The sequence below is a fragment of the Staurois parvus genome, unplaced genomic scaffold (genome assembly GCF_062004578.1).
Source record: "Staurois parvus isolate SC_StPar_1 unplaced genomic scaffold, SC_StPar_1.0 ptg000566l, whole genome shotgun sequence".
NCBI classification, from domain to species: Eukaryota; Metazoa; Chordata; class Amphibia; order Anura; family Ranidae; genus Staurois; species Staurois parvus.
Genome location: NW_028318362.1, coordinates 5,888,568 through 5,915,395, shown reverse-complemented (window position 1 = coordinate 5,915,395; position 26,828 = coordinate 5,888,568). Strand labels below are relative to the sequence as shown.

At 42.4% G+C, this 26,828-nt stretch overlaps 2 protein-coding genes across 2 annotated transcripts in view; one reads left to right on the top strand and one right to left on the bottom strand.

Annotated features, from left to right (window-relative positions):
* The first annotated feature begins 11,613 nt into the window (after positions 1-11,613).
* The window catches only part of TSPAN5 (tetraspanin 5), an 83,621-nt gene continuing 68,406 nt past the window's right edge, over positions 11,614-26,828 (top strand). The window contains exon 1 of the mRNA XM_089691645.1: positions 11,614-11,733. The gene's annotated coding sequence lies outside the window, so the exon portion shown is untranslated. The remainder of the gene's footprint in view (positions 11,734-26,828) is intronic.
* On the bottom strand, positions 23,771-25,315 carry LOC149450668 (uncharacterized). Its single transcript, XM_089691624.1, has 2 exons — positions 24,882-25,315; positions 23,771-24,407 (listed from the first exon to the last, which is right to left on the bottom strand). The coding sequence occupies exons 1-2, from the start codon at positions 25,313-25,315 to the stop codon at positions 23,771-23,773; spliced, it is 1,071 nt and encodes a 356-aa protein (XP_089547750.1).

The window sequence follows — 26,828 nt, the reverse complement described above, 5'->3', positions numbered from 1 at the left end:
CCACTGCATTCGACTATTCTCCCCAACCCCCCTGAAGATTGCCGTAATCTACCGGCCTCCTGGACCCGTATCCCGCTTCCTTGATGACTTTTCCGCCTGGCTACCCTTCTTTCTCTCCTCCGAGCTACCCACCATCATCCTTGTGGATTTAAACATCCCTGTCAACATCGACAACCCGGCCACATCCCAACTTCTCCACTTAACCTCCTCTTTTGCACTTGCACAGTGCATACAATCCACCACCCACTCCGATGGCCTTCACCCGCTATAAATCTGCCTTCCACACCTACACCTCCTCCCTCCACGCTGCCAAACAAGCCTACTTCCTGACTCTCATCAAGACCCTCTCCTTCAATCCTCGCCGACTCTTCTCCACCTTTACCTCTCTGCTTTCTCCGCCCCCACCTCCAACCAGCATCTCACTCACCGCCCTTGAGATTGCCAATCACTTCAAAGACAAGATTGACACAATTCGCAGGGACATCGCCGCTGCTCAAACTCCCTCCAAACCCGTCCCCTCTCACACAGCTACCCCCTCATCACCCCTCTCCCTCGGCCTCACTACTGCTCTGACCTCCACCCCACCTAACATTCCTTACACTGAAGCCCCCTCAACACTCCACATCTTCGACCATATTACCATCGAGGAGGTCACCAAGGTCTTCTCTGATGCCCGCCTCACCACCTGCCTCCTCAAACCTATCCCTTCACAACTCCTATGACCTCCCTCCCCTCCATCCTATGCTCCCTCATCCACATCTTTAATCTCTCCCTCTCTTCCGGCGCATTCCCCTCCCCTCTGAAGCACGCGCACATCACTCCCATACTTAAAAAGCCCTCCCTGGACCCCAATGACCCGAACAACCTCAGACCCATCTCCCTGCTCCCATTCACATCCAAACTCCTTGCGCGCTTAGTCTACAATCGCCTAAGCTCTCACCTCAATGACAACAACCTCCTCGATCCCCTACAGTCCGGCTTCCATCCCCTACACTCCACCGAAACTGCCTTACTCAAACTCTCCAACGACCTTCTAACCGCCAAAGCTAATGGCCACTATTCAGTGCTCCTACCCCTCGACCTCTCCGCGGCCTTCAACACAGTCGACCACCCGCTCCTCCTCAAAAAACTACACTCCCTCGGCCTCAGAGATTCCGCTCTCTCCTGGCTCTTGTCCTACCTATCACAACGCTCCTTCAGCGTTACCTATAACGCTACCACCTCCCCCTCACTCCCCCTCTCTGTTGGGGTCCATCAAGGCTCCATCCTCGGGCCCCTTCTCTTCTCCATCTACACCTCCTCCCTTGGCCAACTCATACACTCTCACGGCTTCAACTACCACCTATATGCCGAGGACACACAAATCTATCTCTCAACCCCTCGCCCCTCAGTCTCCGCCCGAATCACAAAGCTACTAAACGACATATCAGATTGGATGTTGCTCCACTTCCTTAAACTGAACCTTTCCAAAACCGAGCTCCTAGTCTTCCCCCCAGTCCGCACACCACCCCCATTGACTTCTCCATCATGTCCAACAATGCCACTATCAGGCCCGCCTCACAGGCCAGAGTACTTGGTGTCATTCTTGACTCCAATCTATCTTTCCAGCCCCAAGTCCAATCATTAACAAACTCCTGCAGACTCAACCTCCACAACATTGCAAAATCCGCACGTTCCTAACCCCAGAAACCACTAAACAGCTCATCCACTCCCTCATCATATCATGACTAGACTACTGCAACTCCCTCCTCACTGGCCTGCCTCGCCACAGGCTATCCCCGCTTCAGTAGATCCTGAATATGGCAGCCAGACTCATTCACCTTACCAACCGCTCCGTTTCCTCCACCCCCCTCTGCCAATCCCTCCACTGGCTATTGATTGCACAACGGATCAAATTCAAAATCCTAACACTGACGTACAAAGCTGTCCATCATACTTCCCCAAATTACATCACCGACCTAATAGCCAAGTACCACCCAACACGCACACTCCGCTCCTCACAAGACCTCCTTCTCTCTAGTTCCCTGGTCTCCTCCTCCCATGCACGCCTCCAGGATTTCTCCAAGGCGTCACCCATCCTCTGGAACTCTCTACCCCAATCCATCAGACTATCACCTACTCTCCATTCTTTAGGCGCACCCTGAAAACCCACCTCTTCAGGGAAGCCTACCCCACCCCCTGCTAATTGCTGACCTAGTCCACTCCTCCTACCACCCCATCCCCCACAGCTATCTCCTCCTGTACCACTATCCCCTCCCTCCTAGATTGTAAGCTCGAAGGAGCAGGGCCCTCGAACCCCTCCTGTATCACATTGTATTGTTATTGTACTGAGCGAACTGTTGGCGCTTTATAAATACTGTATAATAATAATGATAATAGTAGGGTAAATGGCTATATCCTATATCTTATGTATGGTGTAGTAGGATAAACATCTACCTATTTCTTGTATACAGTATAGCAGGTTAGTTATCTACCCAATTTTATATCTTATGTATGGTATAGTGGGATAACGATCTATCCCATCTTATATTATATCTATGGTGAAGCAGGGTAACTATCTACCCAATTTTATATCATATCTATGCTGAAGCAGGGTTACTATCCACCCAATTTTATATAATATCTATGGTGAAGCAGGATAGCTATCTACCCCATTTTATATTGTATGTATCATGTAGTAGGGTAAATAGCTATATCCTATATCTTATGTATAGTGTAGTAGGATAAACATCTACCTATATCTTGTATAGCAGGTTAGTTATCTACCCCATTTTATATCTTATGTATGGTGTAGTGGGATAATGATCTACCCCATCTTATATCTTATGTATGATGTAGTAGAATAACTATATGTAGAATAGGATAACCCTGCCCTCCCCTCCCTCCTCACATTAGAGAAACGGACAGGACTTATACAGCCAGTCTGGTGCATTCTTGAAATGTCCAACATTTCATCTGTACCATGGAGTGCTGTCACTTCATTGGGCCGGAAAACAGTTGTACATGGGTAGACATAAATAATGTAGAAAAGGTTTTCATTTGCCCAGTGTGGAATGCTTTCATATTAGAGATTTAACTGTTATTGTCTTTTCTGATACTGTTGACAATGAAGCCTATGCATGCATCCGCATGAGCTGTATCAAAACTGTCATTTTTACTTGATTGATTTCTCTGTTGCTATGGTGCCATTCTAGGTGGTATCACAGTGCTGGTTACTAAAAACAAAGTCGTTGGCTGACAAATCAAAGGAATGACAGTCAGTCACTGTACCTTTACTGACAGCTGTTTAAAAGGTCTTGTAGACAATTATTGGACACTGGGGAAAACTCAGCACATAAAAGACAGCTAGACTTAGAAGATTTTCAAACATTTTGTTCTGCTTTTTGAAAACAAAATGTACAATTTATCAGCTATTCTGAAAACTCAGCATTCTTAATTTCCTTAAGAAGAGTTGATTATGGTTTTTTAAAATAATGTATTAATGTATGGCAAACACATATACTGTATATATCTTTATAGCGTACATTGATGCGTTAATAATAGTCTTCCCATGAAAGACCGTCTTGCATAATGTCCGTATTATCCTTCTAAAGGGACACTCGTACATTCTCTAGAACAAGTTTGGTCTCCCACCAGTATGCTCTTCACTTATTGGAGGAAACTAGAGCATCTGGAGGAAACACACTAACTGAGAAGTGTACAGTTTCACTGCAGGTAGTATTCCTGGTCATTGAGTTAGTACTTAATTAGTAAAATTCTGAAAACCTAACTACAGCACTTACAGAAGCCTGTAAAGTTGTTTCATATGGGAAGAGAAGATAACCCACATATGATGTAACTGTGTAATCATAGTACATGTGTTATCAGTTAAAGCTGAACTCCAGGAAGATATAGAAACCATAAATGAAGTCAGCTCTGTAATCATAAAGGAATACTGTAACTATAGACAAAACCTTTATTTTTTATGTTTGGATAGAATGGTTAGGTTTTTATTGCTGTCTGCGCCCCCATTGGGAATGTTCAACATCTATGTTTGTCCTGTTTACTGTTATCACCAAGATTGAAAGTGAAAGAAAATCTCCAATTTTGTGTAGTCACTAGGATAGGAATAGATGGGAAATCTTACACTTGAGACAGTAGTTCTGGTGACACCCTGCACTCTTGCACTTTGAAAGGATTTCTTCTAACTTCCTGTTTTAGCTATGGGACAATAAGTGAAGGTAAATGTCCCCAATGGGGGGAAGGTTTTACCCTCCCTTACGCTAAAAAAAGTTTTGCCTTTCGTTCTACTTCAATACTTAATGAATACATAACATTTTTTTTTTTAAATAAAAGCAGTACCTGAATTTGAATAGGTTATCTGCCTCGTGTGTACTCTGTAAACTAGAACTCAGACTGGCAGAGGTAGAAGCAGCACAAGGAGCCAGGCAGTTGTTCTGCAGTGCTCATGATCTAACAATGAACATGCTGATTGGAGGGAGCAGAGTGAAAGAGAAATGAGCTCATCAGTCTTCTGAGTCTTCTTCATGGTCTATTCACAGGATGGGTGTCCTGTAAGTGTTGCCTACTTGCGTTGCCTACTTCCTGCAGAGAATTTAGGTATTGTGCTTGACAAGGCTATGTAAATCTCCAAACTGGCTGGGCAGAAATACAGATCATTTGATAGATAAAAGAGTTTATATGTATTTCATGTGTGTAATAATCTGTTTGCTCCGGCTTTAAGGAATAGAAGGAAATTAGGGCATGCCAGCTGATAGGCAGAAATACCCATACACAATGGATAAGTCTTCCAGTTTGGCCATTTCACCTGTATTATGTGGCCATCTATTGCTGCCTTTTTAAACCTTTGTAAGTTGGAGGAACCCCTGATATAACATCTTGGTCCCAAGGAATCCCTGCTAATAATGACTACATCAACAACTTACTGTACATTTCATGTGATGGCCACTGGGAAGAATGCTCCTTACATTTGTGGTCATTGGGAACATTTTATTTTTTTTGAAAATAGCTAAAAAGATCATTGTTGTCAGTGGCTAATTATCTGAAAGACATAAACTGTGTATTTCTCAAGAAACCCCTAGCAACCTTTGGAGGATATACAAGCTTTCATGGAATCCTGGTTGAGAAAGGCTATGGGTAGGGTCAAATGTCCTGATCAAGGAAAACACGAAGTCTGTCCCACCCCCAAGATGAGCTGACACCAGGACTGTCTTACTGTGGTTCACTTTCGTTTATTCATTCTCTAAAAAGGAATGATCATTCATTGCATGTTAAATAAATGGAATTTAACTGCAAGTCATTACAGTAAGCCCCCTATTTGCGATCAAATTCCATTCCATGAGCTCATTTGTAAGTCCAACTTGTTCGTAAGTCCAACAAAGATCAGCACTTGAAGACAATGGCTGTGGGGGAGATCACTGTAGCAACATTACTTGTGTTTTTTTTTTTTCATTCAGCCTGCTAGGTTGAACAAAAAAAAAAATGAGTGCCCTGCTTTAAACAATTGGACATGTTTGCATTTTTTAAAGTTCGCAAGTTGAATGTTCGTATGTAGGGGACTAACTAAAGTAATTTTCTCTCCCTAGATTCAAGTACGAGTTTTCCTTTTTCTGTCTTTTTTAAACTGCTACCAAATTTACTTGCTGTAAAAATATTCTAAATGCCAATTGGCATTAGGTGATATTTATGAAATCACACTGTTTATTGTGCTCTTTTGTTTACTGTATGAGTTAGTATTTTATGTTCTGTGGAAGCCTTTGAGATATTTACTTTTGGCAGGAGGAGAAGCTAATAAACTGCAGAATTACATGACTAAAGTCTCACGCCAGTGGTTTTAATGTCTAAAAATGTTCCCAGCTTTTTCCACATCCTTGAAGGGGAAATGCTCAAGTCAAAACTTTGCAGTACGCAGTAGTTCCAAAGTAGAGAATATCAGCAACAATGACCCGTTTCAAAGACGCTGTATGCCTATGAATAGAGTTCAATGTTCAGGGCTGTTAATTCATCTTTCCTATTCTTCTTTTCTTCAGTGGAACACAATTCATGTATAAAGCTTGGGGTGCCGATCTCTGCCTTTTAAGTTATGGCAGACTGTGGTGAGGGGCCAATAGGAGTCAAAAAGCTCTCTGCTGATATACTTGGAGCTTAGATCACCAATTTCATATATTGCACTGATGAGTGTTAACAAACCTAAAACGGTGTTGCAAGATTGAAAAATGGCTTTCTATTTTAGTCTATAATTGAGTGGGCTAGTATGCTTGGTTGATCACTGGGACTTAAAGGAATTGCTAGCATGGCGTCACCAATATCCTTATATGAGGAATGAGCACCCTTTTTTTAAGGTGATGAGCTATAACATCATTTATATCATTACAATTTTACTGTAATAGCCAGTATATTATTCCCAAACTTACCCTACTCATATTTGGTGTTGATAACAAATTAACAGTTTAATTCATTGAATCTCAGATCCAATGTGGATCCTGCTGATCCTGAGGACCCCAGATTACCTATATATAAAAAAAAGCCGAGGTGTTGGTTAAATTTAAAGAGAATATTTGCAAGGCAGTGTGTACACTTTACCTCTACCCACCTGGCAAAAAAATATTGTCAGCAAAATACAGATAATACCTATTAGTAAGCCCTGTGGGCGAAACGCGTTAGTGGAGTGATCCTGGGGGAGGATTGTTGTTGTGGTTATCAGCTCTAATAAACTGGTGTGTTTAAACTGTTCGATTGGAATCCAGATGGCTCTGTATGCCACCTGCACCTCGCACTTGAGGCAGAGTGGGAGGATTTGGCTGAAGAGTGGAGTAGGAAACCATTCCACACACCTACTACAAATAATACCTGATGATGTTTCTAGAAATGCAGAGCACTTTTCACTTCCTTTGAGCTGCACTGAAGAATGCCTTCGTTCCTAGCAATTTGTTGGAAACTACCAGTTATCCTGCCCCCCCCCATGTAATGGGGATGAATAAATGAAAACATGTTAATAGTCCATATAAGGAGAGCCGCCTAGGGTGACAACAACGGCTCCTTCTATAGATACAGTAGAGGAGTGATGTAGCCACCTAGGCTAGGAAAGGAAGTGTATTATATGTAGGAATACAAGGTGAAAATAAAGCTAAAGAAGCTTGAAAAAAGAAAATTGAAACAGACACCACAACAAGGGCAAGTAAGCTGCAATATATTTCTTTTTTGGCTTTGGGTTTAGATATACTCTGAATTTCCTAAACGTTTGCACATACAGTTGTGTTCAAAATAATAGCAGTGTGTTGAAAAAAGTGAGTAAAGCTCAAAATCCTTCTAATAGCTTTTATTTCCATACACACAAATGCATTGGGAACACTACACATTCTATTCCAAATCAAAACATGAAGAAAAATATATCAAATTTGTGTTGTTCCTCTAAAAAAAATTGAAGAAAAGTTAATATTAGACTGTTCAAAAAAATAGCAGTGTTTGTATTCTTCTTTACAAACTCAAACATTCACTATATAAACTGAAAAATGTTTGAAGATTTTGCTTTCCTTTGAATCACTTAATTAATATTTAGTTGTATAAGCACTGTTTCTGAGAACTGCTGTACATCTGTGTTGCATGGAGTCAACCAACTTCTGGCACCTGTGAACAGGTATTCCAGCCCAGGATGATTGGACTACATTCCACAGTTCTTCTCTATTTCTTGGTTTTGCCTCAGAAACTGCATTTTTGATGTCACCCCACAAGTTTTCTATTGGACTAAGATCCGGGGATTTGGCTGGCCACTCCATAACGTCAATCTTGTTGGTCTGGAACCAAGATGTTGCACGTTTACTGGTGTGTTTGGGGTCGTTGTCTTGTTGGAACACCCATTTCAAGGGCATTTCCTCTTCAGCATAAGGCAGCATGACCTCTTCAAGTATTCTGATGTATTCAAACTGATTCATGATCCCTGGTATGCGATAAATAGGCCCAACACCGTAGTATGAGAAACATCCCCATATCATGATGCTTGCGCAACCATGCTTCACTGTCTTCACAGTGTACTGTGGCTTGAATTCAGTGTTTGGGGGTCGTCTGACAAACTGTCTCCGGCCACTAGGCCCAAAAAGAGCAATCTTACTTTCATCAGTCCACAAAATGTTGTGCCATTTCTCTTTAGGCCAGTCAATGTGCTGTTTGGCAAATTGTAACCTCTTCAGCATGTCTTTTTTTTCAACAGTGGGACTTTGCGGGGGCTTCTTGCAGATAGCTTGGCTTCACATAGGCGTCTTGTAATTGTAACAGTACTCACAGGTAACTTTAGACCTTTGATCTTCCAGGAGCTGATTGTTGGCTGAGTCCTTGCCATTTTGGCTATTCTTCTATCCATTCGAATAGTAGTTTTTTGCTTTCTTCCACGTTTTTCAGATTTTGGTTGCCATTTTAAAGCATTTGCGATCATTTTAGCTGAGCAGCCTATCATTTTCTGCACTTCTTTATATGTTTTCCCCTCTCCAATCAACTTTTTAATCAAGGTACCCTGTTCTTCTGAACAATGTCTGGAATGACCCGTTTTCCTCAGAATTTCAGAGAGAAATGCACTGTAACCAGCATGTACAACATTTGCTGCCTTCCTTCCTTAAATAAGGGCAATAATTGCCACCTGGTTTTCAAAGAATGAATGACCTCACTAATAGAACTCCACACTGCTATTATTTTGAACATGCCCCTTTCAATTAGTGATTCAGTTACACAGAATCAGCAGCATGCATGTCATGACTGTTGGGTCTGTTGGATTTCTATTACTCTACTACACCTGCTAGTAAATTATTTGCCATGTAGAAATATAATTTCTACCAATACCAGTGATTGATCAGGTTAGTGATGTCTGACTGCTATTATTTTGAACACAACTGTACATGTGATTAACTTTTGGTTTTAGTTTAATCCATTTATGTTTGACACAAGTTTACTTTAAATAAAATCAGTTTGTTTTCTGCCATGTTTGGGGTCTGATTCTCAGTGTAAAGGCTTGATGTAACTACTATTAGGAATAGAAGCTGTTACGTTTTTACAGATGGCTTAAATTGTACCAGTCATTACAGTAAAGCAATTAAGCAAAAGTTCTTGTGTTTTGCATATTATGAATTAGATTTATACTTTTGTTACCAACCTGCCACTCACATCTGTCTTTGCAAAGTTAAACTCATGTAATTAAGGTGTGTCTCATTCTGTATTGTAATTCTATTTGTGCGTCTGGGGAGATGTGTAAAAACAAAACTGGCTTTGAGTAGCTTGCAGAACTGCTATAGCGTGAACTCATATTATGCAATGACATTTGTATTAGTAATCCATTCTGTTAGCATAATTCAGTGAGGTTAAAGCCCAAACTTGTCTCATAGGTATTGCAGGAGACTGATACAGAATACTGAGTTATCGCCCATTGTTGCTGGGTGTGGGCTTGGAAATGATAGGCAAAATGTCGCAAGGGCTGTCTTGTCCAATAATCACGAAAGCTATTAATTGATTTATTCTTTCTTAACCCTTTGCTGCCAAAGCGGTTTTTAAGTTTTTTTGTTTAAAAAATAATTTTAGGCCTGAAGATTAGTTAACCCCCTAAACATTAAATATTTTGGTAGTTCCAACTTTACAGTAAAGTAAATTTTATGGTAGGGGTGTCAAACTGGCGGCCCTTCAGCTGTAGCAAAACTACAAGTCCCATCATGCCTCTGCCTTTGCGATTCGTGATTGTAACTGTCAATCTTGCAATGCCTCATGGGACAGCTGGAGAGCCAATTTGACACTTGTATTTTAGTGCACACCAGCAAAAATAAATTATCCATTTTTTTTATAAATATGAAAGATGAGGTTGCACCAAGTAAATAGAGGCTCAACATTGAAAACTACTTGCACCCATGAAACGGCAACAAACTTGGTACCCTATATTTTCCATTGGTGACATTTTAAAAGCTCCTACAGGTCATCAGGTTAAAGTTAACTGTGAATAATGGCTCTAGAATTATTGCTCTCACTGCAGCATGTTGGTGATATGTTTCATGCATAGACACCCCTGACATGTGCATTTACATTTGCGTGTGTAAAACACATACCCATGATGTCCTGCTGTAAATTGTCAGTTCGGCTTCTGTTAAAATGTTAGAAAACTTTAGTCGATCAGCAGCTGCAGCCACTGATGACTGTATTCTGGCAGTGGAGAGTCCTGCAGTTAGAATACAATGTCCCAACAGGTGGGGGGATTCTTCCATGCACTGTGCTTTTATGGATGGAGTAGCCTAGTAGTTGAACTTGAAAAAAATGACTAGCATTCCAGAGAAGTGCAGAACAGCCTAAGGAATGAATGAAGTGAGCCAAGTAAGTGCATGACCCATCCAGGGTTTTCTTTGCTGAAAGTAGACAAACCACATTACATCCTACAACACCCAGAAATTAACAAATACTGTGCAAAATAACTTATTGTGATAAGATAAAATAATACTATACAAGATAAAAACATTGACCCATATTTTCCCAGGCTCATCATAGAAGGTTGCCTTCCATCTTAGGCTCCATTCACACTAGGGTGTTTCAAATTAAAATGAATGGCACCTGAACATGCGATCATGCGTTTTCACACTTTCACAGTGCTTTTTCAGATTGTGGGCAGAATAGTGAAACATCCTAGATGAATGGAGTCTTAGCAGACTGATGTCACCAGGCTTCTTCCTCCCCTTATCTTTCAGCCCTGCTTTTTAGCTTCTCAGAAAGCGAACCTTTATAGATCTCTTGATGTTTGACACATTCAAATATTCATATTTTTCATGCATAATATTGCAGGCAGGAGTGGAAAAATGTGTGAAATTCTAAATAAAACAGAAATAAATTATTTCCTCACAGTTTTAGGTGGACCCTTTCCTTTTTTAGTATGACTGTGGCTCTGTGCATAAAGCCAGGTCCACAAAGATGACACACATGTATATTGGAATTGGTGGACAAATAGTTCAAAGGAATACATTTCTTGAATTCATCTAGGGCCTAGTTCACACCTATGCAGTTTGCTTTTGATCCATTTCTGCAGTGCTTTTTGCAGTGCATTTTGTGTTTTTTTTTTTTTTTTTTGCAAGCTTCTTTTTTCACACATTTTCTAATGCCCTTTGCTTTTTTTTCTTGCGTTTTTGTTATGTAGGTGAAAGATGCAAAACACATAAAAAAGGCGCTGCACACTGCATGCGTTTCTGCGGCATATCCATTGAAGTCTATTGCACTAAAATAGCACCATTTTGCATTTAAAAAGTCCCTGATCCTTTCCAAGAATGCAGCGGCTGAAAAATGCATAGATGTGAACGTGTCCCATAGGAAATAATGTTAAATAGACTGTAGTGCATTTCTGCAAAATGCACTAAAAACTCATGTGTGAACCAGGCCTTAAGTGGGATTACCTGTACTGTGTTGAGTGATGGGTCTGATAGACACTCATACAGTTACTGAGCAGCAAGCTGTATCTCTTGGACATGGCTCAATGGCCATCCTAATAAGGTCTTGTGGTATATTTAGTGGTCAATTTATCAATGATTTTACCCAAGATTCACACAACTTTCTTATGAGTTTGACAAAGTGTAAATCTTGTGTGGAAGCTTTGATCAACAGACTCCTCAGTTGGAATACTTGTGTTTGTTCCCAAAATATAAAAAATAACCCCCTGTTCTTTATTTCTTTCAGTTTTTGGGGATAGCCTTTCTTGGAGTTGGCCTATGGGCATGGAGTGAAAAGGTACGTGTTAAAATTGTAATTGGTGTGGTGTATGCATATGTATGTATGATTATATATACATGAGGGGTGTTCAGGTCAAACCGGGACTTTTGAGTTTATATAATAAAAAAACAAATTTCAAGGAGTGGAAACTGCATTTATTTTTCAACATTCTCCCCTGCTACATTAATTCCCTTATCCCAGCATTTAACTAATGCCTGGAAAGCTTTGGTATTGAAAGATTTGTCAGTACACCTGAACCATCCTAGGACAGCTTGCTTCACTTCATCATCACTGTGTTCACCGATCTCACAAAAAGATTTGTCTCTTGTGCAATTTCAACGTTCCACATGCTGAATGTTCACAGGAATAACTGCTGTGGGCTGGGAACCACCATAGCCGGAATTGTCACCGAGGGATGTTTGGCCATCCTTGAAACGTTTACACCATTCAAATGTCTTACTGCAGCTGAGTCTCTCATCACTGTACTGTGCTTGAAGTATTCTGTAGATATCTTCAGGTTTTACACCTTCATTCACAAGAAACGTCATCACCACATGCTGTTCTATGCACACACTAATGCTGTTGTCTGCCATCTTGATTAACGGACAAGATGTGTGCCGCCTATTAGTAATATAACACACTTGCCACTTACTACTGTGTATAGTACCGCCATGCTAGCATCCCTTTTTATATCTGTAAAATGAAAAGTCTGAGTTTTACTTGAACGCCCCTTAGATGTGTGTGTATATATATATATATATATATATATATATATATATATATATATATATATATATATATATGTGTGTGAAAGAGTTCTTGATAGACTAACAGATTTATATTTAATGACATACATTTGACATACATGACATTGAAAACTACTTTTCATGCTGCTCTTGTTTTAATACAATTCTGAAAGCTGTACATACTGTATGTATTCCTAAATGCTGTTAATATGAACCTATGCTTAGGACATATTAAATTAATCATATAGCAGGTAGAGAGGCTCCCGTATTGCTTTGTGAAAGGTGCTGGAAGGGGGAGCTTAAGCACCAAAACTTGGTGAAAAATTATTTTCATATTACATGAACAATTAATTAGCATGCCTCTTCATGTAAAACTCACCATTCCATACAGTAGACCTGTACCTATGGAAGACATAGTCAAAGAGGCAGTTTTCCTGTAAAGCCATGCCTTTCTCACACCGGTGTATTTTAAGCATGCACCCTTGTGAGGGCTGTATTTACCTGCAAAGGGATGACTATGTTTTTACATAACATAGGGAAAAAAGAAGGGGGGGGGTTAAGGCTGCTGATGCTTCCAATTTGGGTGCACGGCTGTCAAACTGGGTGCAGAAGTTGCGTCAGTGTAGCCACTGCATCCCAATTAACATTAATAAATCCTGTGATAAGTAAAAACACATCTCATCTCATGTAATCTATTATATGAACAGTCATACTATTCCAAGCCAAGTTAGGAGCAGTTAAAAAGAAAATATGTGTGAAAATTAGTGTAAAAGCAGTGATCTTAGCAGATGGATGTTGTAACTGGGTGCCAAAGGTTGTGTGACTGCAGTCCCCAATGATGGAAACTTGGCCCTGGTTGTATGAAGTTCTCAAATGGCCCTTTAGACCAGTGGCTTTCAACTTATAAGCTATAGGGGGCCTCAACTTTGGCCCCTAATATCACCAAAGGGCTGCACATAATGTTCAATTTATGTAATGCTTGAGAAAGCTGTCAGATACTGCAGACCTGATAAAGGAAATGAGGGTCAAAGAGTGTGGAAATGCTAAATTTTCGGCTGAGGATATGCTATAGATGGCAGTATGAACCTGGGAACATGTTACAAGAGGTTAGTAGAGATCAATGCTGTTACCCTAACCAATGTTCCCACTACAGACTGCTGAGGTCTAAGGGCCGCACATCATATAACAAACGGCTGCATGAGGTCCTTGGGCCACAGGTTGGGCACCAGGACTTTAGACTAACTGCTTGGGGTTAACTACACTGATGTTTGCTTAGAAACAGAATAGGTACCAACAACACAAAATAAAAATGATTCTTCGGTATGTCAGTTACACAACTGTAGGCCAGAAAGAACCAGATGTAGGGAGGTGCTGCTGAAATAATCTTTATTAATGATGGAAGTTAGACCTCTGTAATCAGAGGAAAGTAATAGCAGAAAGAGAAGAGGAATACTTTATGGAATGGTTAGGAAAGTAAAGAATAAAATACTGAGCCTGATATTTGTGTGGCTGTTTATTGATTTCCTTAGCAGTTTGCGATTATTTCCTAACCATTTACTTTTCTCCTTAGGGGCAGAATAGTAAGACGGAGTTCCATTTACCTGTCCATTCTAGTTACATCAAATGCAGTTAGTGTTATACAAGAAACAGGAATGTTCTATCTGGTGAAATCCCAACAAAACAGAAGACACTAAAATGTCTTCTTAAACTTGTTCTGTCTGTCTGGCTCCAGAATATGTTTAGACTTTGAACATGGAGGAATCTGGGGGCTGATATTTTTATTAGTTTCTTCTGAATGACTTAGTGGTTAGAACTCCTGCCTTGTAGCACTGAGGTCCTGTGTCATTTCTGTTTTACAGCATTCCATAGTGAAAAGCAAACCCATATTCATTGGTAAACTGAAACCCATATTCATTGGTATTTCTTGTTATGCCGTTGTATAAAATTCATTACTTAATGGAAACGTATCATGTATTTCTAGCAAGTGCAAATTATATCAGAGGAGTGGTTTACTTTAAAGGGAAAATTACATTTAAAAAGTTTTCTGCTAAAGAAGATGCTTAATAACTCTTTGGCAAGCGCTGACTCAAATATTCACTGTTGGGAAAGCTATACTGTCCAATACATCTTCTACAGGCACTGTTGGATGTGTTGTGTGCTTCCACCACCCACTGTGTTCTACAGTTCCATCTGCTGGTTTCAACATCACTTCTGTGTCCTGAAATTATGTAGAGGCTGGAGGACGGAATCACAGACCTCAGTGAGAAACCGGTTATGGGATGTCAGGTGCTTACGAGTCTTAAGCAGGTGACTCTCTTTAGGAGAATGAAGACTGAATTTGGGGCTGCCAGAGAGGTACATAAAAGGAATTTCATCCTCAAGCCACCCCCATTATTTTTTTTTCTTGACCTTTTTATCTGATGCTTGGCTATGCACATTAAGGATACTCACCCATGCAGCAGATCAGTGTCGTCATACCGAGGTCCTCTTCTCAGCAGCTGCAACTGGGTACCGTGCTACCATGTTTCTCTGTGAGTTCATCAAAAGACTGTGCTGGCTGTTTTAGGTTCTGGCACAGTTTTCTGATGACACACTGCTTGGACTGCCTCCTCCTCTATAAGTGAATAGGGTGATATACAGGGTTCCCGGTGCCTCCTGGGGTATGAAAGTCACATATCCCAGGAGGCTTCGGGAGCATCAACATCATTTTCCTAGGCGAATAACGGAGGAATGTGGGGCAGGCCAAAACTAAGAAACAAATTAAAAAAATGATAAACAGAAAACAAAACAAGATGGATGTGCTGCAGAAGGGGGGTGCACGGTGGAGAGGATGCAAGTTCATATAAAGGGTGAAGATCCATTTTAAGTATCTTATTTTTCAGGAAACTTTAAAAAAAAAATCTGGTCAGGGAAAGTTGCTTTAAAGTCTTTTTTGATGTCACTTCCCAATTTTAAGTGTTTTCTTATCCAGCCTCTGTGACCAAGCCCCGATGGGTGGGATGAAATGCATCAAAGGGCGTGGCTAGCGTGGCACTGAGGCCACTTCACACACCCAACATGCTGGACTCTGGGGCTGGTTCTAAGCGATGTCTGCTCTCCCTTACCTTACTCTAGATATAGGAAGTGATTGATTTTCAATAACTTAGTTGACTTAGTAAGAAGGACAAGTAAATCACTGTGATGTAGCACTATAAAGCAGGAAGCAAAGAGTAAGCATGTAATGAGCAAATATGGTGGCCCGCATGCAGATTTACAACTATAAAATAAAGATCAGTAAGAACAGTACATGTTTTTTTAAACACCCTGCATCAAATCTTCATTTACATCTAAACCAGTGGTCTCCAAACTGTGGTCAGGGGGCTTGTTGCGGCCCTTTGCTTGTCTTTATTTGGCCCGTGGAGCACTTTTCCTCACACTGATTCAAATGATGGGGCACCATTCTTTCAACAATGGGGCACTATTCCTCCAACTTATACCAATAATGGGACACTACTCCTATTTAAATCAGTGATGAAGTATTGCTTACCCCCATTGACAACAGGACATTTTCTTCTCCCACCAGCCAGTCTGCCCCCCCCTAAACCTGAAGAACAGTAAACTGGCCTTTTTGTTTAAAAAGTGAGGAGACCCCTGATCTAAACCGTTGCACATACATTATATTGCCAAAAGTATTGGGACATCTGCCTTTACACGCAAATTAACTTTAATGGAATTCCAGTCTTAGTCCATAGGGTTCAACATTGAGTTGGCACACCCTTTGCAGCTATAACAGCTTCAACTCTTCTGGGATGGCTGTCCACAAGGTTTAGGAGTGTATCTATGGACATTTTTGACCATTCTTTTAGAAATGCATTTGTGAGGTCTAGCACTGATGTTGGACGAGAAGGCCTGGCTCACAGTCTCCGCTCTAATTCATCCCAAAGGTGTTCTGTTGGGTTGAGGTCAGGACTCTGTGCAGGGCAGTCAAGTTCCTCCACCCCAGCTGCTCTGCCATGGAAACCCATTCCATTAAGCTCTCTACATACTGTTGTTGTGCTAATCTCAAGGCCACATGAAGTTTGGAGGTCTTTAGCTAATCACTCTGCAGAAAGTTGGCGACTTCTGCACACTGTGTGCTTCAGCATGCGCTGACCCCGCTCTGTCATTTTACGTGGCCTACCACTTCGTGGTTGAGTTGCTGTTGTTCCCAGTTGCTTATTGCACAGATGGCAACCTATCACGGTAACACACTTGAATTCACTGTGCTCCTGAGAGTGACCGATTCTTTCACAAATGTTTGTAGAAGCAGTCTGCATGCTTAGGTGCTTGATTTTATACACCTGTGGCCGTGGAGGTGATTGGAACATCTGAATCCAATGATTTGGAGGGGTTTCCCAATACTTTTGGCAATATGTGTATATCTAAGAAATCACTGAAAAACACAAAACATTCCCTTTAACAAGCTGAAGTCTTCCATTCCAGCTATCAACGAAGAGAAGTGCTGTATTACATTAAAACACAATACACTGAAGGCATGCATTTCAATTAAACTTCATTTCTTATCTTTAAATGTAATTTGGGCTCCCAAGTTAATAGTTGAATATAAATGTGTAGCTGTAGGAAATATTGAGACGTTACTCTTGTACCTGTGAACTATTTTGCCTCAAACCTTCCCTGTGATGTTAGAAAATTATGTTTTTTATTAAGCGGCAGCAGAATCACTATGTAGCTTACAGGGTGAGTGTTCTACTGAGGTGTTTGATCATTTTGGAAGCTATTACTAAAGGGGATGGCCTGTCATCTAGTCTGGGAATATATGGGTCAACTGGGATTAAAAAATGCTGGGATTTCAGAATCATGAATTTAGTTACGGTGTGAAATGAAAGTATTTTTATGATGCTTGTTGCACTCGACTGGTGTTGGAACGGTACTCTATAGAGTTGTTCACAGAATTCAAGTGACTCCTTGATAATAGCTTTTCATTGTGTTGGGCTATGAGTGTTTCTTCCACACCCTCCACCATGATCCACTCCTTTATGTATAAAATACTCCTGAACCTTCTAAACCTCTCTCAGTGATCTTTTGCAAAAGGCCCATATAACATTCTAATGATGTAAAGCAGACTTAGATTAAAGCAACATCACCCTTCAAACAGTGCAAGGTAAGTCATTTGATATTTTTGATGTACTATTTTGTGCATTGCCCAGGCCCACTGTTATTCATTCTATAGCATTGAGTGGTTGCAAAGAAAAGAAGCCACTATATTAATGGAGGTACAAGCTAGCACTGGGCCATTTTATTGTTCTTAGTCTGAGCCATCTGATAAAGTCATCAGTGTTATCCAGTAATCACAAGCAGGTATGGGTAGTTTATTAACAAAATACCATGTGAACCACGCATAAATTAAGTGCATTAAATTTGACAATACATGAGTAATATTGCTTCACATATACAAAGTGAATAATTGTAACATTCAGTCCCAGTATAGAAAAATAAAGTGCCCAGGTGTTGAATACTAATTGGTGAACTTCGTGCAAAAAATGAAAGGTGCTCCTCTGTGCTCAATCTGTGCCCCACATGGATGTGCACTCACCGTTAGCCGTGGACCACCTATCTCTAAGTTTGGAAATAGCCCAATTCTTGATGGCAAGAATGGCACCAATATTCATTCCTGGGAATCATGCGATCTTGCTTATAGTAACCAACAGGATGATGACCAGTGTGGATATAAATGACAGTGTAGTTTCAAAGGAGTGCACTTCCCGATGACGATCCATTGATCGAAACCGGTCGAGGTTTGATGATGCAACTTCTACTGACGTTATTTCCGCCCTTTGGAACGCATGCTGGAATGCTGTGGCCATTTTGGTTCCTATTCACAGGCAGCAAGGCTGAATACACTGAGTGCCAGGTTATGAGCACTTTGCTTGTGAGTTTTATTCTTATAATTTCTCCCCATCATTAAAGTTTTTTTATGGTTTTACACTGAAATGTTTGCTTTTGTTTCTGTTCACATGCTGAAACTTGGTTTACTGCCTGGGAGGAGAGGAGAAAGTTTAAAAAGGCTCTTTTGAAACTACACTGTCATTTATCTAAAGTGAATTGGTGCAGCGCTACCCCAGTATTATACTACTCTCTTACTGGCTTGTCCCAAACCACAGATAATTAAACCAATATATGCTATATGATAAATATGTAAAATAGACTAGAATGCACATAAACAGTTTAGGACATATAAAATATTCATAAATCCTTATAAGTGAGTAAAAATGCCACTGATGCAATACAGTGATAATAACAAATCAATCTCATTAAGTGAGCTGATCTACTAACGTGAAAAAAATGAAATAATGTGTAGAAATAGAAATGCCAGTGAGAAGAAAATGTCCTGATTGGACTTCAATATATATGAACTGTAATAAACAAAAAAGGTGAATCCCTGAATGTGGGATCAATAAGGAATGGTGACCACAAAGGATAGAAATTAGCCAATTAAAGTGAAATGTTTTCGTGAATCCCTTAATGTGGGATTAAATATATCACACAATAGTGACTAGAGTAGTGAAAAATAGTAATCAACATGAAAAGTGAATCCCTAAATGTGGGATCAAAAATGCATTACTAATGAATAGTGACCACACCAGCTTTAAAATAGCAACAATTGGTGAAAACTAAAAATCGTGAATCCCTAAATGAGGGATTACATATATCACACTAGTAATGACAATTCAGTGATAATGCAAAAAAAAAAAAAAAATTATAAATAAAATAAAATATGTGTAAATAAATATGTGATGTCACACCAAAAATGTGATATTCAAAAAAGAATGTTGATATGTCACATAAGACAGGGCTTGAAAAAGCCTCTCGCCTGCTGGCCAAATGCGAAGAGAAATTCCTCTGTGGCGAGCGGCGAGCACAGATGAAGCATGGAGCAACTGCACCTGCGCTCCAAGCCTCATTGTGAAGCCGAGTTCCGGTTTGCAACTTCCAGTTTCCGGCTTTTGCGGCACCACCGCTGAGGGGACAGATGCAGGAGAGGCGTGCTCTCCTCCGCTGAGAGGAGACACCCTCTCCACCGCCGCGGGGGACTCGGAGGGACTAGGAGTTAGTACTGTATACAACATGTCCTATCACTATAATGGAGTACAGGGGAGCTGGAATATACATTACTCAGTAATGTATATCCCAGCTCCCCTGTACTCCATTATAGTGATAGGACATGTATACAGTAATGTATATCCCCCTCCCCTGTACTCCATTATAGTGATATGACATGTAGACAGTAATGTATATCCCAGCTCCCCTGTACTCCATTATAGTGATGTGACATGTATTCAGTAATGTATATCCCAGCTCCCCTGTACTCCATTATAGTGATGTGACATGTATACAGTAATGTATATCCCAGCTCCCCTGTACTCCATTATAGTGATATGACATGCACACAGTAATGTATATCCCAGCTCCCCTGTACTCCATTATAGTGATATGACATGTATACAGTAATGTATATCCCAGCTCCCCTGTACTCCATTATAGTGATATGACATGTATACAGTAATGTATATCCCAGCTCCCCTGTACTCCATTATAGTGATATGACATGTATACAGTGATGTATATCCCAGCTCCCCTGTACTCCATTATAGTGATATGACATGTATACAGTAATGTATATCCCAGCTCCCCTGTACTCCATTATAGTGATATGACATGTATACAGTGATGTATATCCCAGCTCCCCTGTACTCCATTATAGTGATGACATGTATACAGTAATGTATATCCCAGCTCCCCTGTACTCCATTATAGTGATATGACATGTATACAGTAATGTATATCCCAGCTCCCCTGTACTCCATTATAGTGATATGACATGTATACAGTGATGTATATCCCAGCTCCCCTGTACTCCATTATAGTGATATGACATGTATACAGTAATGTATATCCCAGCTCCCCTGTACTCCATTATAGTGATATGACATGTATACAGTGATGTATATCCCAGCTCCCCTGTACTCCATTATAGTGATGACATGTATACAGTAATGTATATCCCAGCTCCCCTGTACTCCATTATAGTGAGGACATGTATACAGTAATGATTACTGTATACATGTCATATCACTGTAATGGAGTACAGGGGAGCTGGGATATACATTACTGTATACAGTTTTATATTTTGGACTCTTTATTCTAACGAAAAATGTAATTTCATAAGCTTTAAGGGGGTGTGTTTGGGGGCGGGACAGGGGTGGGAATGGGGGGCGGACCTGGGCAAGGTTGGGTGGGGCAACTGGTGGAGAGTAAGTTTTGTGACCGGCTAGTAGGTCTGCACTCTAAATTTTAACCCCTGACATAAGAATAGTCCAAAAAAATAAATAAGCGAAGTTCAATGGTGCGTATAAACCACCAAATAATACAGCGACTCAGAAGGTGCAGGTGATATAATTAAATTTGCGTGACAACCAGAAGGAAATAATCCATAAACTACTGAATTGCCCCTTCACCTCCTTGAAGTGACCCAAAGGGCCAAAATGCCTTTTAACAAACAAGAATGACTATCCACGGCCTAGTCAAGCCCTCTTGGATAGTACAGGTCCGCAGCGGTGGTGTCCCCTTCACAGATTAGTAAACAAAGCAGCAGGATCCCCCTCAGGGATGATATGGTATAATACAGCTAGCTCACATCAAAAGGTTAGGATATAAATGAAATATATCTCCCATAGTGTGAAAACTCCTTTGAAACTACACTGTCATTTATATCCACGCTGGTCATCCTCCTATTGGTTACTATCAGCCAGATCACATGATTCCCAGGAATGAATATTGGTGCCATTCTTGCCATCACGCATTGGGCTAGTCCCAAACCAGGCGCTTAAGACCAACCTAGAGATAGGTGGTCCACGGCTAACGGTGAGTGCACATCCATGTGGGGCACAGAGGAGCACCTGTCATTTTTTGCACGAAGTTCACCAATTAGTATTCAACACCTGGGCACTTTATTTTTCCGTATTGGGACTGAATGTTACAATTATACAATTATTTACTTTGTATATGTGAAGCAATATTACTCATGTATTGTCAAATTTAGTGCACTTAATTTATGCACGTTCCACATGGTATTTTGTTTTTTTGTATTATTGGTTCACAAATTAGGACTGCAGTGTATACTTATCAAAGTTGCATGAATATCTATTCCTAAGTGCAACAGCACTATATTTTATTTATGGGTAATTTATTATAGTTGGTTCACATTAGGGTTGCACTGATACTGGTATCGTTGTCGATACTAAGCATTTGAAGTATGGGTACTTGTGCAAATCAAATGCAAACCTGGCAATTACCATTTGTTAAGGAGCAACAAGTCCTGGCAATTGGAGCAAAAAGCAGCCTGACAATGTTTATCAACAACATTGCTCAACCTAAAACAGAATGATAAAAAGAAACATTGTTTAATTTTGTATCTTTCTGTTTATTAATCTACAGTTCAAAGGGATGAACTTCAATCTACAAATACAGTCAGTTAAAAGCAACTCAAAAGTTTTTTTTTTTTCTAATAAATGTTCTTCTTTTTAACCCCTTATTAACCCTTAATTTACTCTGATCAGCTCTAATTATTATTATTAATATTATACAGTATTTATATAGCGCTAAAAGGTTTGCTCAGCGCTGTACATTATAGTGGGGGACAGAACATGAGACAATACAGTAACAAAACAAAACACGAAGGGTTCGAGGGCCCTGCTCTTTCGAGTTTACAATCTAGGAGATAATTAACTTCTTATTATCCTTCTCCATTTTAGTATTATTTTCTTGCTGATTTTTTTTTTCTATTTTCATATTACTTTTCTATTTCTATTTTATAAACTATTAATAATTAAAACTTTTTTTGTTTGTTTTGTTCATTAATATTTTTGTACCTTTGACATATATTTATACATTTCACATTGAAAAAAATGCAAAATTGAAAAAAAAAAAATCAAGTTACTTCTACGTCTTTTTCGGGAGTCTTTCAGGCCAGCACCTTGAGACCTCGGCTCCTCCCCATCTGAGGAAACACCTCCACCCTAAAATAAAAAGACCTCCACTCCCCTCTGACCTTAGTTCACCAAACATCCTCCGGTCACCTGGGGGAGACACAACGTGAGACAACGTAATCACCACAAATCATGCTCACATAAATCATATCAATACTGGGTGGGAAACTGGTGCTGGCCTGAAAGACTCCCGGAAAAGACGTTACCGTAAGTAACTTGATTTTTCCCCTTACGTCTTTCAGGCCAGCACCTTGAGAGGATAAGCGAGTACTCACCCCTCGGGCGGGCTAACTGCTTGCAAGACCTTACGACCAAAGGCCTGCTCCTGCACCGAGACCAGGTCCAACCTGTAGTGTTTGGCAAATGTGTCATAACTGGACCATGTTGCCGCCCTGCAGATCTGCCCCGGAGATGCCCCTGCAAACTCAGCCTGAGTAGCCGCCACCGCCCGTGTGGAGTGCGCCCTAATACCGTCCGGAACCTCCAGGCCTTCCGCCTGGTATGCTCCAGAAATTGCCAACTTCAACCAACCTGCCAGCGTCCCTCTGGACGCCTTTTTCCCTTTCCTAGTTCCCTTGAAAAAAACAAAAAAGGATTCGGTGCTTCTAAACTCCCTAGTCCTTTCTAGATACTGGAGTACGCACCTTCTGACATCCAGTAAATGAAACTTTTTCTGATCATCCCCAACCGGGTCAGGAAAAAATGAGGGAAGGACTATATCCTGTTCCCTCTGGAATCTTTGTGCCACCTTTGGGATGAAGGATGGGTCCATTCGAAAAACTACCCTGTCCAGAAAAACACGGAGATAGGGCGACCTGATGGACAACGCTTCCAACTCACACACCCTCCTTGCCGTGGTGACCGCTACCAAGAAGGCAGTCTTGATGGTGAGTTCGTCAATCGAGCAGGACTCCAGGGGCTCGAATGGCATCCTCGTCAACGCACCAAGAACCCTGGCCAAATCCCACATCGGGAACGGACTGGCCCTTGGAGGCCTCTGCCTCACTAGAGCCTTAAAAAATCTAGCCACCAGCACCTCCCTGGCCAGGGGTGTCTCCAGGAACACGCTGAGAGCAGAGATCTGTCCCTTGAGAGTGCTAACCGATTACCCCATGTCAGCCCCCGCCTGTAGAAATTCCAACACAGACACTAAGCTGTGGGTTGTCAGCGACATCTGCTCACACCAAACAGTAAAGCGACCCCAGACCCTACCGTAAATGGCCTGGGTCTCCCCTTTCCTACTGGCCAGTAACGTGGCCACCAACCTGGGTGAAAAACCTTTCCCTAAGAGGAGCTGCCGCTCAGAAACCAAACGGTTAACCTCAACTTCCTCACGTTGGGGCAAAGGACCGGTCCCTGTGATAACAAATCCTCCCTTGGTGGCAGTTCCCAGGGCGGACGGGAGGTTAAACTCTGCAGTGTGGCAAACCAAGCCCTCCGTGGCCAGAAGGGCGCTATCAGAATCAATGAGGTCCTCTCTGTTCTGAATTTCCTCAAAACTAGGGGAAGCAAAGGAACCGGGGGGAAGGCGTAACACAGCCGGTAGTCCCACTTTTGACTCAGCGCGTCCACCGCCCTTGATCCGTCTTCGCGAGACAGGGAAAAGAAGGCTGGGACGTTGTTGTTCCCTCCCGAGGCAAAAAGGTCCACGTGCGGGGACCCCCACCTCAACACAATATCCTGAAACACCTCGGGGTTCAGGGCCCATTCCGATTCCCTGAGTCGTGTTCTGCTCAGAAAATCCGCTTTCCGGTTTAGCTCTCCCCTTAAATGCACTGCAGACAGGGATGCCAAGGTCACCTCTGCCCAGGACAAGAGCGTTGCTGCCAAGGCTCCAAGGGCCCTGCTCCTCGTTCCCCCTTGCCTGTTTACGTACGCCACTGTCGTGGCATTGTCCGATAGGACTCGCACATGGTGGCCCCTGATTCTCACCTGGAAGGCTTGAAGAGCCTCTGCCACTGCCCTCAGCTCCCTCCAGTTTGAGGACCTTTTCCTTTGTTCCCAGGACCATTCCCCTTGAGCCACCAATCCTCCCGGTTGGGCGCCCCAACCCCTGGAGCTGGCATCTGTCGTTACCTCCCTGGACACTGGGAAGCACCATAATAACCCCTGGGTTATACTGGACGCCCTTCTCCACCACCACAGCGACCTTTTTACACTGGGGGGAACCAGTACTCGGTCCTCTAAGGAGTGAGAACTCCCGTCCCAAACTCCCAGGATCCAACACTGGAGGGGACGCATATGCAGACCCGCCCATTGCACTGCCGGGATGGAAGCAGTCAGTAGACCCAGTACTGACATGACCTGCCTTATCGTTATTGGCCCATTTCCCTGAACCAGTCTGATCCCAGCTTCTAGCTTGGACACCTTCTCTGGGGTCAGGCTGACCCTCTGCCTCACCGAGTCCAGAGAGTAACCCAGGTAAACCATCTTCTGAGAAGGCACCAGACAAGACTTCTCCAGATTCACCATCCACCCCAGGTGTTCTAGATGGCCCCGCACTATACCTAGATTCCGCAGAAGGTGAGCCTCTGAATCTGCGAAGAGCAGCAAGTCGTCCAGATAGGCTATCACTGAAATTCCCATCAAACGAATAGGAACCAGTGCCTCCGTCAGAACCTGGGTAAAAATTCGCGGAGAGGAGGACAGGCCGAATGGAAGAGCCCTGAACTGCCAGTGTCGCATTCCTCCCTCTCCCTGCACTGCCAACCTGAGGAACCGCTGAGAAGTTTCCGCAATGGGCACGTGCAGGTATGCGTCCTGCAGGTCTATGGACGCCATAAAGGACCCTGGCGGGATCAGGGACCTGACTGTAAATATAGACTCCATGCGGAACCTCCGGTAACGCACAGATCCGTTGAGGGGTTTTAGGTTCAAAATCAGCCGGAAAGCTCCCGACGGCTTTTGAACCAGAAATACATGGGAGTACACCCCCTTCCTTTGTTCCCCTTCTGGGACCCTGACCACAACCCTTCGGTCCTCTAGATCCTCTAAAGCAGTGATCAGGGCAGCGGCCATTGTCGTGTTTCTCGGAAGCGTCGTCACCAAATATCTTTCGGACGGTGTTTTCACGAACTCCACCCGATAACCCCTTCTGACAATATCCAGAATGAAGGGGCTGGTGACCACCGCTTCCCACTGCGAGAGGAAGGCCGCCAATCTTCCTCCCACAGGAGGCACCGAGTCAGTGTGTCTTCCGGGGCTGCTCAGGAGGGCGAAAAATCGCTCCTCCCCTGCCCCGACCTCTCTGTCCTGTAGGCCTACCCTGGCCCACCGATCTAAGGCTCAGTCTCCTTAATGGACGGGCCCTACGCGTCCCTCCCTCCAGTAACTTATTTTTGAGGGGAAAAGATTTTTTCTTGTCTGCCGTTCGGTCCAGCGATTCCTCCAACATCTGGGCCGAAGAGACAATCTCCTGTGAGAGGGATACCGCACAGTCTGACTTTGGAAGTGATGTCCCCTTGCCATGTCTTTAACCATAGTGCCCTCCTAGCTGAATTGGTGAGAGCCGCAGACCTAGCCCCCAACCTCACCGACTCAGCAGATGCATCCGCAATATAACCTACCCCCTGTAGAAGGGTCTCAAAAGAGGCCAGGATCTTTTCTTTGGGGGAGTCCGCCACTATATGAGCCTGCAACTGAGTAAGTCAGTACTCCAAGTTTCTGGCTACCACTGTCGAGGCCATGGCTGGTTTCAGATTATACAAGGTAGAGTCCCAGGCTTTTCTAAGAAGGGATTCCGCTCTCCTATCCAGCAAATATGGTAGGACCCCCATGTCCTCAAACGCCAGGTCAGTCCTCCTAGTCGTTTGGGAGAAAGCTGCGTCTAGTTTGGGGTTCTTGTTCCACACTGCAGCGGGATCCTCACTAAATGGAAACTGTCTTTTTAACGATTTAGAAAAGAACGGCTTTCTCTCTGGGTCCTGCCATTCCTTCTTAATAGTTTCGATTAAGACGTCATGTACCGGGAAGATTCTGTAACTATGCTCCTCCAACCCTTGATACATCTGGTCATGGAGAGATAGGGTCTTAACCTCCTCCTTTATGTCCAGGGTCTCATAAATTGCCCCCAAGAGCTCATCCACCTCCTCTAAGGACAATTTATACCGGGAGGGACCCCTACTTCCCTCCGAGGGACCCTCCCCTGCGGACTCCTCCTCTGACCGGGAATCCCCCAATGGTTCCCCCTCATCCCTAGCCACGAGAGGCTCCATGCTGTGACTTAAGGTCGCTGGGGGGGAAGCGTAGACTGGGGAAGCGCAAACCGCTCCATGAGCGATTTAAAGGAGTCAACGGTGCTAGTCAGATCCTTTACCGATCTAGCTAAGTCCCCCTGCTCAGG

Coding starts and splice junctions, on each gene's coding strand:
- LOC149450668 (XM_089691624.1), bottom strand. CDS start 25,315: ATGGAGTCTATATTTACAGTCAGGTCCCTGATCCCGCCAGGGTCCTTT. Junction 24,408..24,881: donor TACTCTCTGGACTCGGTGAG/GCAGAGGGTCAG, acceptor GGTGAGAATCAG/GGGCCACCATGTGCGAGTCC.